Genomic DNA, 15,467 nt, shown 5'->3' with positions numbered 1-15,467 from the left:
TTAGTACTAGAGTCCTGATATTGAAAGTTATGAAATTGGTGGGTGAGGCGGAGCCACATTATAGCAGACATTCTGATGTGATCAAAAATCACTCTAGAAAAAGTACCCAAAGCAGTGAAAATCTAGTGAAATCTCTGCTGACATCTTAATGAATCTTAACGGGAAACAATATCCAGCATAGTTGTTAAGTTGGAGAATGTGCTTCTATTTTAACTACCTTTCACTGTCTTACAAGCTTTCTATAAGAAATGATACACATTTTACTGTACTATTAGCATCTTTCCTGAGAACAGTTATGTATAGGGCCATCTAAAGGCCAGTAGCTGGTATTGGAGGTAGAAGGTCAGATATAGTTTGCCTCTTATACAAGAGTAAATATCCCATATTAGAGCTGTTCTTCTATATTAGTAATGATTGAAAGTTAATTCTCTTGCTGCAGTGAGACTGTGAGTCTTGTCCTCTATAATGGGTTGATGTAGGGTTATTTTTAGATATTTCAAAATAATAGAATATCTCTTCCATAAGGGTCAAATGTTGCCCTCAGATGCATGTCCATGACTCCTATGGCAAACTTGCACGCACACAAGTCAGCAAAAACTATTTTTGGTAATATACTTTCAGTGAATATAGAACATCAGACAGAGTCTTAGGGATTTACCCAGTTGATTGCTAGTACATGGTACCTAAAGCAAACATATCGCATCTCTGTGGCCAGCATCAATGTAGAGCACATCATAAAACTTGTCAGAAGTCCAAGTTTATGTGTTACATAAGTATCATTGTGGTTGTCGGTCATAAAATACAGCTTTCACAAAAGGTGTAGTTGCATCCTACAGGAAAATTAATACATTATGCAGAGCTTTTCGTTCATTGGAATATTAGGATATGGCTTTCAGCCATTAGGCCTCGATTTGTGCATGTGGAAAATTATGTGGGTGCTTTCATGCATCTGTGCTGCTGGGTTTTGCAGGTACAAATTCTAATAATGGTGCATGTAGATGTTAGAATTTTTAATATATACATTGCAAATGTTTGTACATTTAAAGTGCAGAGGCATGTATGTATATGCAGTTTCGCACATTAATAAGTTCAGAGCCAGCACATAATAAATAATGTGGAGGACTGGCTTAAAATTTGTCCCTTAAGCAATGTCTTTTTTTTATGTTATATCTTTGCGTACTGTTCCATTATTGTTGTAGTCACACATCAGCAAACCACTCTCAAATAAAAGTGGGATTAAAATAAACAATTGACATGGTACCAAAAAACCCCCCACAAAACACCCATCCTCAAGGGATTTCTTAACATTACAGTTGATTTGTAAAGTGACCATAGGAAATTGAGCCTTAATGAAGTTCTCATTTGCTCTTAATGTGTTATATCTATGTGAGTAATGCACAGTTCTGACCCTTCCTCTTATTTTTAGTCTCTAAACTCAGTTGAAGACTAAAATGACAAACTAGGTACCCTGTATTCCCAAAATACAATGCTTTGGTAATTAAAGTCACTTGGCCTTGTGGTTATTGCCAATATAACTGGAAAAGTGTGTATCCTAACTTACATCGAGCCCTCCCTTTTAGTGCTCGGTTTTGTTTTTTGATTAACAGGTATTTGTGTATTCAGGTTTTTTAGCTTGAATTTCTCGGTCCTTTAAGACAGGTGAGAGGAATACTTTAATGAAAACAGAGTATATCCATTAATTCTTTGCTAACTCTATTTTTAAAACAAGACAAAACAAATAGCTAAAATCCTCTATTGTAGTACTTGAACAACTAGTTTCAAAGGTTAAAAAATGGATTTGAAAATTAAGATGGTCATAGAATGCCTTAGAGGAATAAAGAGAACTTGCATAATTTTCCAGTAATTACTGGAGATCATCTTTGCACATGTAAAATAGAGAACTTCTCAAGTACTTAAAATTACTAATTTGAGACTTTCTCCAATAAAGGCTATTTGAATTACTCCATTTGCTTTTCAAGCAGGTGAAAACATGTTGTATTTTTAATTAGGAAAATATTATTTCTGAGGAGTTGGTTTTCATCCGCTGTATATGCCTGAAAACTGTAGGTTCTAAAATTAGGCATCAAGGCAATGAACATGCCCTTCGTCAGAGTGGAATGTTCGACTTCCCTACTGATATCAGAGGCTACCTTTTTCATGTGAGTTAATAAGTCTTTTTAATGCCCCTGGAGCTTAAAATCTATTGCCTGACCATTGTATAGCTTTGCCTTTTAAAACTGAAAAAATACCATTTTTGTATTGTCAGTGTTGTTTATTTGCAGGAAGGCACACAAGTTGAAAATACTGATTGCCAGCACATGTTGCTACTTTTATTAAAATTGTATTTAAAATTACTTAAACATATAGCTTGGAGATTTTATTGACTGGCGGCCCTATTCTAAGGCCATTGGGGTGAGTGGGCTTTGTATCTTGCCCTAAAACCTCTTTACTCTTAACAATCTTCACCTGATTTTCATGAAAACTGAGAAATCTTTTCCATAAGTAGAAGATGCTGATTTAAAGCTGTTCAGCTATAGATTTAAAGACATTGGATAGCTGTGCCCTTAGCAATGACCTAAGAAAAATATTCTTGATTCCACTGTAAATCAGTTTTATCAAGAGGTTCAGTAATGATTCTTAGACCAGTCTATTAACTCTGAGCTGCTCTACTGTAATTTAACTTTCTTTAGCTTGGAAAATATATAACTTGTATTATGAAGAGAGAAAGGATGGATATGTGATTTAACTCACTACAGTTGAAAGACATGCGTTGCCTCTTCTGTCTGTTTGCTGTGTGACCTTGGACAAGCTGCTTAACCTCTGTCTCCATTTCGTAAAGTGGATATTATACATACTTCAAAGGGGTGAAGTTGGAATTTAATAAGTGCTGGTAAAGTGCTTTGACATGATCCAGTGCAAGGAGCTCTAGAATTCCATGATATTGTTTACAGAGTGACTATTTTCCCATCCAAATTCACACACAGAAAGCACCAACCCTTACATCCAGCTAGACTCTTGTTGAAAGCCCTTTAATTTGAGTCAAATTTTAAGAGAGTATTGGGTTTACATTTACAGTTCCGATTAGAGCTTGGTAGTAATGTTTCATGAGTCCAGTCTCACGGCTGGTAGAGGTGTCATGTTACTCAATCTGAGTAGCCAACCAATGTGAAAATGCCATGCCATTGAGCTCTGGAGAGGCCATATACTGCCCTTTCACCAGTTGACATCTAAATTGTCATCTTTAGGTTTCAGGCTTAACCCATTTGGATGAACAAGGCCATTCACACCTCTGCATTGCTGTTTTAAGTCTGCCAGTTCTCAAAGTTAACATTGCATGAGTTTTAATACTTGATTAATGTTTCAGTCTTTATGTATAATTTAATGGAAGCTAAGATTCAGGAACACAAGTCTGCAGCAAGTGTTTGCGCTGTGTCCATCAGTTCTGTGAGTCTATGAGTTTGAGTTCAGACTTCAGGCGGGTGGGCGAGTAGACCTTTCTGAACTTGTAAAGCAGTACGCTCCTGTGATGCTGTATAAGTAACAATATCCGAGTAACATTTCTGTCCATTTTTCAGGTATTTTCAAATGGCCATCTAGGAAATGAAGAATATGATATCCCTCCTCGACTTTCTCCCCCTCTCACAGCTGCCTCCATCCTCCCTAGTATGAAGTAAGTTATCTTTATCTGGTGTTCTATTATAAAAGAAATGCACTAATTACATAGACAATTGCACTGATTCTGAACCACTGTAAAAAAGAGAATTAACTAAGTTATCCTAGTGGATGCATTTCCCATGGACTTGAATGGGCTTTTTCAAAGGTAAATTGTGTTGACTAAATGGGAGCAATTGTAATGCTAATTTAACATGTCACATACATTTTATAGTAAAATGGGATGAATTCTGGCAGGCATTGTGTATAGGCTCTTGGCAGTGGGAGTGCAGAATGGAAGTTAGTCGTTCCTACTTCAGTTCCCTGCCTAAGCCCACAGAGAAGCTACTGGAAGTCATTCATTAGAGGAGATGTAGGACAAGGTCTAGAGGTAAAGAGGGGGTGGGGGTGTGTGTGAGTCACCCCCAATCCAGCAATGGTGTTTATATTTTCTGTGCTCATTCCTGCATCTACTGCTTTACCTGGGGTTGCTGCTGGCCAGACAATGATCCCACAGTATGGCTGTTGTTGCAGAGTACCGTATGGGCACCCATTTAGTTGGGATCAACAGATGTCACTTTCCTCGCACTAGCCAGAATGTGGCCTGATGAATGTTGTCATTTCAAGATGTAGGCTACTCTTGAGCTTTGAGTTGTATGATTTGTTATTCGATGCCAAGATGTTGTTCTCGGCAACAAGTGAATCTTCTGGTTAGGCTGTGATTTTCTACAGAAGCAATGGATTCTACGGCACTCTAAACCTTCTTTTGTAAACAAGTTATACTCTATGGATTTTTTTTTCTTTATAAATTGTATTATCCTACGATACTTGGCCCCTGTGATGGGTTGGACCCCTTGGGAAGTCACCTGATGTGCTGAGATACCACTGAGTTTACCTGTTCTCCCAGCCTGGGCCTCCTTTTACCTGTGTTGCTGAGCCAGGCTCTTAAAACCTCCTCTAACACACACACAGGCAGGGTCCACCCAGTTGCAGATCAGCTCTGGGAAGACTCAGCTTAAGGGACTTGCTCCAGCACTTAGATGTCCACCTCCCTTGGAGTACAGACCGAAAGATATATTCTTCTTTGAGTGCTTCCTCATATCGATTCCAATTAGGTGTGCGTGCACGATCGTTGGAAGATTTTTACCCTAGCAACTCTTGGTGGGTTGGCTGAGGAGCCCCCGGGAGTGGGGCCCTTATGGTGCTGGATATATGCCCCTGCCGACCCAGCGCCCGTGACAGTCATTGGAACTGTGCAGCGCGGCATAGCTGATCTCCACATCCCTAGCTCTTACTCGGTGTACTGTAGATAGTTGTTTAGTGTAGTTTTTAATAGTTTTAACAGTTATAGTGTAGTTAATAGTAAGTTTTGTATGGCTGTTGTAGCGGCCCCGCTCCGCTGACATCAGATCCAAGTGTTTCCGTACCTCGACGACTGGCTCATTCAGGGTCATTCCGAGCTACAGGTGCGGTCTCATGTTCGGTTCGTCATGAGCTTGTTCAGGCAACTGGGCCTGCTGCTCAACACCGAAAAGTCCACTTTGGAGCCAACCCAAAGAATAGACTTCATTGGGGCGATCCTGGACTCGAATCTCGCCAGGGCATGCCTACCACATGATGACCATTATTCATGGCCTCCAAAGCTTCCCGACCTTGACAGCATGCACGTGCCTCGGTCTTCTGGGCCGTATGGCCTCGTGCACCTTCGTGACCAGACGTGCCAGACTATGCCTCCATCTGCTTCAGACCTGGCTCTTGTCAGTGTACCGTCCAGGCCGAGACAGTTTGGACACAGTACTCACGGTGCCGACGGAGGTCTTATCCTCTCTGGGTTGGTGGCTAAGCCCCAGCTTTGTTTGCGGGGGGATAACATTCCATGCCCCACAGCCATCTGTAGTCCTGACCACGGACGCGTCATCTCTGGGCTGGGGCGCTCACCTCGCAGACCTTCACACACAAGGTCTTTGGTCTGCACAAGAAATAACCCTGCACGTCAACATAAGGGAACTGAGAGCAGTACGCCTGGCGTGTCAGATATTCCGCAAATACCTTCAGGGCCGTTGTGTCACAATCTTCACAGACAACACAACGGCCATGTTTTACATCAACAAGCAAGGCAGAACGTGGTCGTCCCTCCTCTGTCAGGAAGCCATACACCTCTGGGAATTTTGCATAGCCCACTCAATCGACCTGGTGGCGTCGTTTCTCCCAGGAGTCCAAAACACCGTGGCAGATCGCCTCAGCAGGTCCTTCCTGCCTCACGAATGGTCGATACGTCCGAACATTATCCATTCTGTTTTCCAGAAGTGGGGATTTCCCCACATAGACCTTTTCGCCTCTCGCGAGAATCAGAAGTGCCAGGTGTTCTGCTCTCTCCAGGGATGCTCCCTGGGCTCCCTGTCGGACGCTTTCCTGATACCGTGGAAAGACCACCTGCTCTGTGCCTTTCCTTCGTTTCCGTTGGTCCACAAGGTCCTTCTCAAGTTATGCAGAGACAAGGCCCGCTTAATCTTGATCGCTCCGGCGTGGCCCAGACAGCATTGGTACACCACATTCCTCGATCTGTCGGAAACCAAACCAATTTCTCTACCATTGTGGCCAGATCTGATCACCTGATCAGCTGTGTTGCTCCAGTTCGGTGCAGCAAGTACTCTTGGGTAGCAGAAAGCCCTCCACTAGGTCCACATACCTGGCCAAATGGAAGCGCGTCTCCTGCTGGTGTGCCCGGAGCAATACTGTCCCTCTGGAAGTGCCAGTACCTACCATCCTAGAGTATCTCTGGTCCTTGAAATAGCAAGGCCTAGCTGTCTAATCCATCAGAGTACACTTAGCAGCGATTTCAGCCTTCCACCCTGGTGAAAACAGGCGCTCAGTTTTCTCCAATCCCATGGTCAGCAGGTTCCTCAAGGGTTTGGAACATCTGTACCCGCAAATTCGTCATCCGGCCCCTACGTGGGACCTCAGTCTGGTCCTAGCTAGACTCATGGGTGCCCCCTTTGAGCCGATGGCCACCTGCTCGCTTCTGTACCTTTTCTGGAAAACAGCTTTCCTCATCGCTTTCACATCGGCAAGACGAGTGTCGGAACTTCGGGCCCTAACATCGGACCCACCGTATACAGTGTTCCATAAGGACAAGGTACAGCTGCAACCACTCCCCGCCTTCCTCCCTAAGGTGGTGTCTGCCTTCCATGTCAACCAAGACATCTTCCTCCTGGTCTTCTTTCCGAAGCCACACGCTTCGTGACGAGAGCAACAGCTGCATTCCCTAGACGTTTGTAGGGCTCTCGCCTTTTACATCGAACGAACAAAACCTTTTAGGAAGACGTCCCAGCTGTTCGTAGCGGTGGCAGACCGGATGAAGGGCCTCCCGGTCTCCTCGCAGCGAATCTCGTCTTGGATCACATCAGGCATCCATGCATGCTATGACTTGGCTGGTGTCCCAACTACCCCCCTCACTGCCCACTCTACTCGGGCTCAAGCTTCGTCCTCCGCCTTCCTGGCTCATGTGCCCATACAGGAGATGTGTAGGGCAGCAACTTGGTCATCAGTACATACCTTCACTTCCCACTATGCCATAGTGCAGCAGTCCAGGGGCAATGCTGCATTTGGTTCAGTGGTCCTCCATCCCGTGACTTCTAACTCCGACCCCACCGCCTAGGTAAGGTTTGGGAGTCACCTAATTGGAATCCATATGAGTAAGCACTCGAAGAAGAAAAGACGGTTACTCACCTTTGTAACTGTTGTTCTTCGAGATGTGTTGCTCATATCCATTCCAAACCCGCCCTCCTTCCCCGCTGTCGGAGTAGCCGGCAAGAAGGAACTGAGGGGGCGCTGGGTCGGCAGGGGCATATATCCAGCGCCATAAGGGCGCCACTCCAGGGGGCGCCTCAGCCGACCCACTGAGTGTCGCTAGGGTAAAAATCTTCCGCGGTGCGTGCCCGCACACCTAATTGGAATGGATATGAGCAACACATCTCGAAGAACAACAGTTACAAAGGTGAGTAACTGTCTTTTATAGTCGCCTCTTCCCTCAATGTGGAAGAGGGTATGCACAATTTCTCGCCCCCCTCCAGTTAGAAATCATATAAACTGGGTAATATTATAAACCAGAAATAAATGTATTAACTATAAATGTGTATTTTAAGTAGTTACGGTGGTAGCAGACAGAACAAAGCAGATTACTAAGAAAATAAAACAGACCGCGCAAACTAAGCTTAATACACTAAAGAAACTGGTTACATGTAAATAATCACCCTAAATGTGGTTCTAATAATCTTCTTCACAGGCCAGATGCCCTTCCAGCTTGGGCTCAGTTCTTTCCCCCAGTTCAGTCTTAGTTGTTTCCAGCAGTCATCTTGGGTGGGATAGCAGGGGAGAACTGATGGCCCGGATGATACCTCACTCCTCACCCTTAAATAGGATTTGCATAAGGCGGGAGTCCGGGAGTCCTTTGTTTCCCTAGATTGACACACCCCCCCCTCCTTCCCTTAACAGTGGAAAGTTAGAAGTCCCCGGTAATGTTTTAATATCTGGTGACAAGACCATTTGACTCTGTAGGGCCCTTGTAGCTATTCTTCACAGGCTGACCCACAGGTTCACAGGAAGACTAAGCTCTTTTACGGTCCATTGTCCTTGTTGACGGGCCATCTGCCCTGTCCGGCTTTTCCGTTGTTGTACCTGAAGGGTTGGCAGTGGGTGTCACCCAAAGTAGCATAGTTGAAATACAGATACATAGTCAATATTCCTAATTTCAGATACAGAAATGATACAGGCATACAAATAGGATAATCACATTCAGTAAATCATAACATTTCCAATGATATCTCATATGACCTATCTTGCATAAAGTATATCTGTTATGTCATATTAATTTCATAAGCATATTTTCATAAAGAATATGGAATGACACATCATAGCCCCCTACAATATGTAGTTCTTCCTTCGGCACTGAAATAGCATAGCTGTAGTTGTGCAATAAAATAATCACATCTGTCAACATGGCACCTATTGAAACAAAAAGAATTGTAACAGTAGAATGTGACATTGCCAAGTCTTTTGAAATCTTTGTAAACCCAATTTGCTGTTATATTTAGACACAGCAGGAAGAGAACAGCGTTAAGGGTGAATGTAGTCAGAATGTCATTGTTCTGCCACTCTTTACCAAAGCATAAAGGTTATAATAAAGCTGCAATTGATAGGAGACACTTTCATTGTAACTAAGGATACATTTTAGTCATGGATATTTTTAGTAAAAGTCATGAACAGGTCACACGCTGCCTTCACCTGGGAGCTGCGGGGGTGGTGTCTGCAGGCGGAGGCAGTGCGCAGAGCTGCCTGGCCACTCCTCTGTCTAGGAGCTCAGGGAGGGAGATGTCGCAGTTTCCAGGGAGCCCCCTGAGGTAAGCGCCACCCGGAGCCCTCACCCTGTCCTGTGCCCCAACCCCCAGTCCCCTCCCACACCCACACTCCTGCTGCTGCTGCTTGGGGGATAAGGGATCGCGGTGGCCTCAGACTTGCCCCAGCAGCGGCCAGTGCGACTGGCCCAGGGGCTGCCTGAGCTGCTCAGGCGGCCACCGGACCAGGCATACCGGCTGCTGCAGAAGTCATGGAGGTCACAGAAAGTCACGGAATCCGTGACTTCTGTGACCTCTGTGACAAACTTGCAGCCTTAATTATAACACATTTTCATTTGGTCATTTCTAGAAAAGTCACACTTTGAGTTGAAATTGTTTGTATTTAATCCAAGTTCAAAGGTGAATATATTTTGGACAATATACTCAAGCCATTTTCGTTGTTGTTTGAGCTTTTGAGTTTGAGTATAGGAAAGAGAGGGAAGCTTGCTTATAGCTAGATATCGCAATATTGAAACTGGACATCTGTATATTGAAATAAATGCAGGCATATATATATTCCAATAATAGTTTCAAATAAACACAGCACAGTACATACATATATTTGAATGTTTGAGTCCCATAGACTGTGTGAGAGAGAATATTTGGTGTAGAGACCATTTCAGAGGTAGTTAAAAATTGAAATTTTTGTTCCAGAGGAAATTGTGATATTTCAGCATTTATTTTCATACTGAACAGAAAGTTCATAAATGACTAAATTTGGAAATGTCAAAATGTTTAGTTTTGGCTTAGTTTGACATTAATCTGTTTCTGCTGAAATTGTCACTGTTGCCTCAGGGCCCCATTCTCTTCTATGGGCTGGGCTCCCTGGCTGGACCACATCTCCCATGATGCACCACTGCGGTCAGCCAGAAATGAGATTGTGGTGTATCATGGGAGTTGTAGTCTCACCAGAGAGTCTGATAGACAGAGGCGAATGGGAGCATGAGCGTCCAAACTACAGCTTCCCGGAGGCACCGCAGTAGCTCAGGCAGACAAAAATTAATGTTGAATTGATGCAAAATGAAATGTGTCAATTTGGTTTGACAAACAGAAACATTTCAGTTTAGGTTAATCTGACCAGAAACTATATTGTTTCAGTTCTACTGATGGAAAATAGAAATATTACCATAGATAATTTCCCTTTTGCAGAAATATTTTCCACCAAAAAAAAAATTGATGGAAAATACACACCCAGCTCTAGTTTATTTCATGATGACTCACTTTGTTTTTTGTTTATTTTAAAAACTAAACACATTTTAAACTAAAAACGTTACCTTGGTGTGTAGAAGATTATGTTAAGAAAATTTTGGATATCCATACAACAACTATAATTGTGCCGCATGGTATGGGTGTTAAGGCAGAAAAATTATCACTGTGCATAATAGCAAAAACTACATATGTCCCATTTTAAATTGACCCAATCAAAGATCTTACTTTGTCAAGCTTGGGTCTGGATTATTATGTGAAACCAGGTTGACATTGGTGTTGCACTTTTTAAAACTAATCAGCTTAAGAAACGCAGACCATATTTGCAACAACAAAAATTGTTTTCAAGCATATAACATGGATAATGTTGAGCCTGATGTAACTTGAAATGGTTGAGAGAATATTTTTACAGATTTTTTTTTTCTCTAAAATTTGAGAGCCGTTAGCCCCCGTAAATATGTCAGACTGTTTCTGTTTGGTCAAAGATATTCTGTCATCCCATAGCTGTTCTGCTGCAGTCCAACCTAAATCCCCCATCTTTCCTATTCTCAGGCCTCTGTTTAGCCATGGCTGGCAGCGAGGTCACATGATACAGAACAGCGGGTTTTTTCTATTATTTTCACCAAAGTAATTCCAGCGTCAGGACTACAGATACTAAGATCCTTTCCTTTTACTATTTTCTGTTCCCAGTTAGAAACCAGATCTTGCAAGGTCCTGAACTAGGGATTTTAATTCACTGTTCTTGGAGCCTGATCTCATATACACGAAAACCCCTTTCCACTGCCATATGTAAAGGAGAAGTTGGGCTCAATGTGTGCCCCCTGAAGTGTCAGATATCCAAGTAAATTTACATAGAAATTCAGGAAATATTTTGAAAATATTTTTACCAAGTATTAAGTATCATTAAGATAAAAATCACCACTGCTATTTGTTGCGAGAGAGAGCCTTTTTAAAAACAAATTGATTGAATTTTTAAACTGTCTAGTTGTAATGAAAAATATTGGGGGGGCACAAAATGAACAAATCAAGGCTCTTTGAAAAACTTGTGGATAATTGTCTTAGAAACAGGTTAAAATAAACACTTGTTGAGACCAAAATGCTATGATTAATTCATTAAAAGAAAAAGGTGATTAAAATAAGCTGCTCAATAATAATAGCTGTCATATGTAGCATTTTAATTGGTAGATCTCGTAGTGCTTCACAAAGGAGGTCAGTATCACTATCCCCATTTTATAGATGGGGAAACAAAGGCGCAGAGGAGCGACATGTATTGCCCATGGTCATCTGGCAGAGCCAGGAATAGGAGCCAGGCCTCCTTAGATCCAATTCAGTGCTTCATCCACTAGGTCGCACTATCTCCCTTCTGAAATTTCATATATTTTGTATATCCCTCATCCATTTGTACCTTTCCTACAGCTTTGGGATGATATTCCCATATGTCTCACTTTCCCTGCCTCTGCCATATTTGAATACAGTAGTCTTAAGTATTCTAAAAAAAGTACAGAAAAACTTGACAACAATGTTTTGCAGTTGCAAACAATTGATAGTTGCAGAAGGGTTTATATTTTCCCTTGTCTGTGATTTTTTTTTTCACTAGATGTGCTACCATATCATTTGGGTTGCTGTTAACTTTATGATTTCTACGTGTCCTGCTAATTCATCTTCATCTTAGGTCCTTGATCTTCCTGCAGAATCGCAAGTTTTGTCTAATGCCCTTTGAACATGTTGAGTTGACTTTATATTGCAAAAGAACATTCCCCTCATAATTAAGTAAAATGCATACCCCACTAGCACCTTCATGAAGCACATGGCTTGCATTAATTTGGATTTTCCAATCTGTGACTGAATTCTGACCCAAAGTGCAAAAATAATTATGTTGGCATTGGACAGTTCAAAATCCATATTATTGTATGGATCACTAATGAACTGCATTATTTTTATGTCTCAGTGTTCCTTGTTAAGTGGAATTTAGTGTGAACTTTTTTACCCTTTCCTATGACTTGCATACCCTCAAAAATCTGCTTTTTCTTTTTTAGCTATTTCGATTAATGGGCTAGTTTGCATTGAAGAAAGTTATTAAAGTAATTTTTCAAATCATGTATACAATAAGACAACTTTGCTCAAAAAGCTGTCCCATTTCTAGCAAAATCATGCTTGCCTTACTTATGTGAATTAAGTCATTTTTGCCTTTTTGCTAGTAATATGTGGTATATCACAGCAGATTTTTCTCTGTGAGAAAAGGCTTGCAATGTAAATAATTGTGAACTGTCAATATGCTCACAGTTCCTCCAGTAAAACTGAGACAGCCTCAGAATGACTTGAGAACTAGTGACAAAAACCTATTTTGATTTAATAGCTTTCCCTGATTTGCCTTTGGCCATGAATACTCTTCATGAAAGAGAGAGTGACAGCTGGCTTCTTTTCAAACAACCAGAAAATATTGAGACGCCATTGATAAGGATTTGACTCAACCTTTCAAATGACAAACATTGCCAAATGCGGGGGAGGCGGGGTGGGTCTAAAGATTACTTCAGTGGGTTTTGTTGTTTGATTCCTTTGCTTCTTTTTACCTGTACACAAGTCTTTCCAGAACTTTCAAAGTAGTAGTAATCTTAACAAAATGTAAATATCAAAAATAAATTTTAGAAATAACCTTTCCAAATATAGGCACTCTACGTACTTCATATCACAGGTTACAATGGAGTGTACATCTGATTTAAGCAGTTTTGTAATTAAAATCTCTGAACAATGTCTAGAACTGTACCTGAAGGAAGCAATCAAAGCCCTCTCTTAAAGTGTCAAATAAATAAATCTTGGATAATTTAAAATAAGTTGTTAGTAGATATCCATATTATAAAATCCAGCTCTGAGCATAAGAGTCTGTCAGTGAAACACAAGATAATTTTTATCTAACAATTACGAATTCCATAGAAATATCTGCCTGCTTTGGTTCTGTATACCTATCTCATTAGAATAGTATTATGCTAATAGTAGAATAATGAAGGCTTAGTAACAGGCAGTTTTTTTACTCAAGAATAGCCTTCTGTTCTTTCTATAGTATTCTCGGTTAATTTATAGTACGTGGAGTATAAACCAGAAGTCTAATATGATTTCATAAAACAAAGAATAGCAAACTATTACATCTTTTTTTCAAACCATGGTGTTGCAAGAGTTTAACTTAGTGGTTTTAAAGGTTAAAAAATATAAAATAGTCTTCAGAGGAACTTGGGCTTCAAGGTAGCAGTACCTACTGATCCACAAATCTGAGAGAAGTCCTCTTGTGCAGGTCTTTGAACTTCCTCTCTATGGATTCTGACCTTTCCTGATCCTTCTGTTACATTTTTCCATCCCTTATGTGGTGGGCACAGGGCAGTGACACAAACATCTTGTCAATTTTAACTAGGAATATGAAATCAAAGATTGGAAAAAAGTCATTTTAGCCTGCACTGCTTTATTTACAAAAGGCCTTTTGCTCCCTCTACAGAAGGTGGTTGAAAACTACAGTCCGGACACCTATAGAGCTTAGTTCCATAAATCTTCTTCTGTTTTTCAGTAGAGATCTGCCCTTGATTACTGTGTTCACAAAATAAATTGGATTCCTGCCATTCACAGATTGTTTTTTAAAGTCAAAAGTATATTAATGATTGCAGGAAAGAATAGCTGAGAACTAAGAAGCTCCAGACTTTGAATATATTTAGCAAATGCAGCACATACATCACTCTAGTGCAGCAATCCTTTTGCTTTCTCTCTGCTTTTGCAGGCTCATGACCTGCTAGATCTATAGTGGCCACACTTACCCTTTTAAAGTAGCATCTGGAGTTTGATAGTCATGTGGCAGTATTTAGTATAAATGATGAAAAACACCACTTTCCATCAAGTAGAAGTGCACTATGTGCCAGATGCTTCAATACTACTTGTTTGGTGGGTGGTTTTTTTTGTGAAAACGGGACACAGGCATGGCTTGATAGGGAGTACAGTTCAGCTCTGTTCCCATAACAAAATCAGCTGGACCAGAAGCCCACTCCCCTTTCAAACTTAAGTCTCTCTGTGACTCTCAACCCTCCCGCAGTACCCCATTAAACAGATGTGCCTTGTAGTGTGGCTTTAAGGTCAATAGATTTGAGATTTTGTAGACCATGTAGTGATACAATGCATAAAAATGGTCAGGAACATACATGCATTTGTTCTAGGTCTCTTAATTTAATTGTGCACCTTTTCAGAATGAGCGGTACAACCATTATTGAATGCATGATATTTCATAACCTGATATCCAGATTATTTTAAGGCAGTTCACTCCTTACCATTATTATTCAATTAGTTTAAGACTCAAGCATTGTCCATGACAATTTCATTTAATGTTGGAAGTAAATGACAACCGTAATAAAGCTTTACCATTTCCTACTTACGGTGTTTTGTGAATTTCTTTTATTAGATTTGTAATGTAATCATTATAAACATAGGTTTACAGTAAGGAGTGGAGACCAAAAAAAAATTGTTGTTCGCTAGAGCTGGAACGTGGCTAGTCATCGCTTACCAAGAACAAAGGACAGACTATCAGCCTTATTTGTAAAGATTTTATCTTTTCATAGTGGCACTTTCCATGTGTTGCTGCTAGCTGAGGGAATTACATTTTGTGTATAATTTTGTTTATACTCAGTTTATGTTTATGTAAATTTTATTTTGTTTATACTCAGTTTATGTAAATTTCTGTTTTTGTATTTTTAAAGTCAATTGCATATTTGTTACCAAGGCCAGGTAGAAGGACCTGGAACTGACTGTATGGGAGGAAACCTCTTTCCCAAGCTGTGCAGTGGTAATATTTGACTGCTCTTGCAACCTCCAGCACTGCAATAGCGATTGCTTTGTTTGTGTTTATCCCTCTTCCTTTAGCAGGGGGCTTGTTGGATTTGCGTGGCTACTGACCCACTGCCAGTGTTCCTGCTTATTCCTGCCCAATCCAATCCCATCCACATGAGTGTAAAAGGAGATTCCATTGAGCTGAGTTTTGCCAAGTACAAGCAGTGTGCACTCCCCAGAAAGTACTTCTGTGCTTCTCCTCCACAGTTCATTATGACTAAATTGGGTTTGCTGGGGTCGGGGCCCTCTGCATCAGAATAGGGGGGTGACAGATGAAAGGGACGGGATCCTAGAAGTGCCTGTATTTTTATTGTTAACTCCAGTGTAGCACATGTTCAGTCTGATCAGAAAAAGCAGGTT

At 41.1% G+C, this 15,467-nt stretch overlaps 1 protein-coding gene across 11 annotated transcripts in view; it reads left to right on the top strand.

Annotated features, from left to right (window-relative positions):
• The window catches only part of CBLB (Cbl proto-oncogene B), a 239,912-nt gene that overhangs the window by 167,382 nt on the left and 57,063 nt on the right, over nucleotides 1-15,467 (top strand). For all 11 annotated transcript variants that reach the window (XM_065574117.1, XM_005283588.5, XM_065574109.1 and 8 more), the window contains one exon: nucleotides 3,576-3,670. In XM_065574117.1, the coding sequence (XP_065430189.1) occupies nucleotides 3,576-3,670 (95 nt within the window). The remainder of the gene's footprint in view (nucleotides 1-3,575; nucleotides 3,671-15,467) is intronic.

The sequence above is a fragment of the Chrysemys picta genome, chromosome 1 (genome assembly GCF_011386835.1).
Source record: "Chrysemys picta bellii isolate R12L10 chromosome 1, ASM1138683v2, whole genome shotgun sequence".
Classification (NCBI taxonomy): domain Eukaryota; kingdom Metazoa; phylum Chordata; order Testudines; family Emydidae; genus Chrysemys; species Chrysemys picta.
Note: the sequence above shows the minus strand (reverse complement) of the source record. Positions and strands in the feature narration are given on the sequence as shown.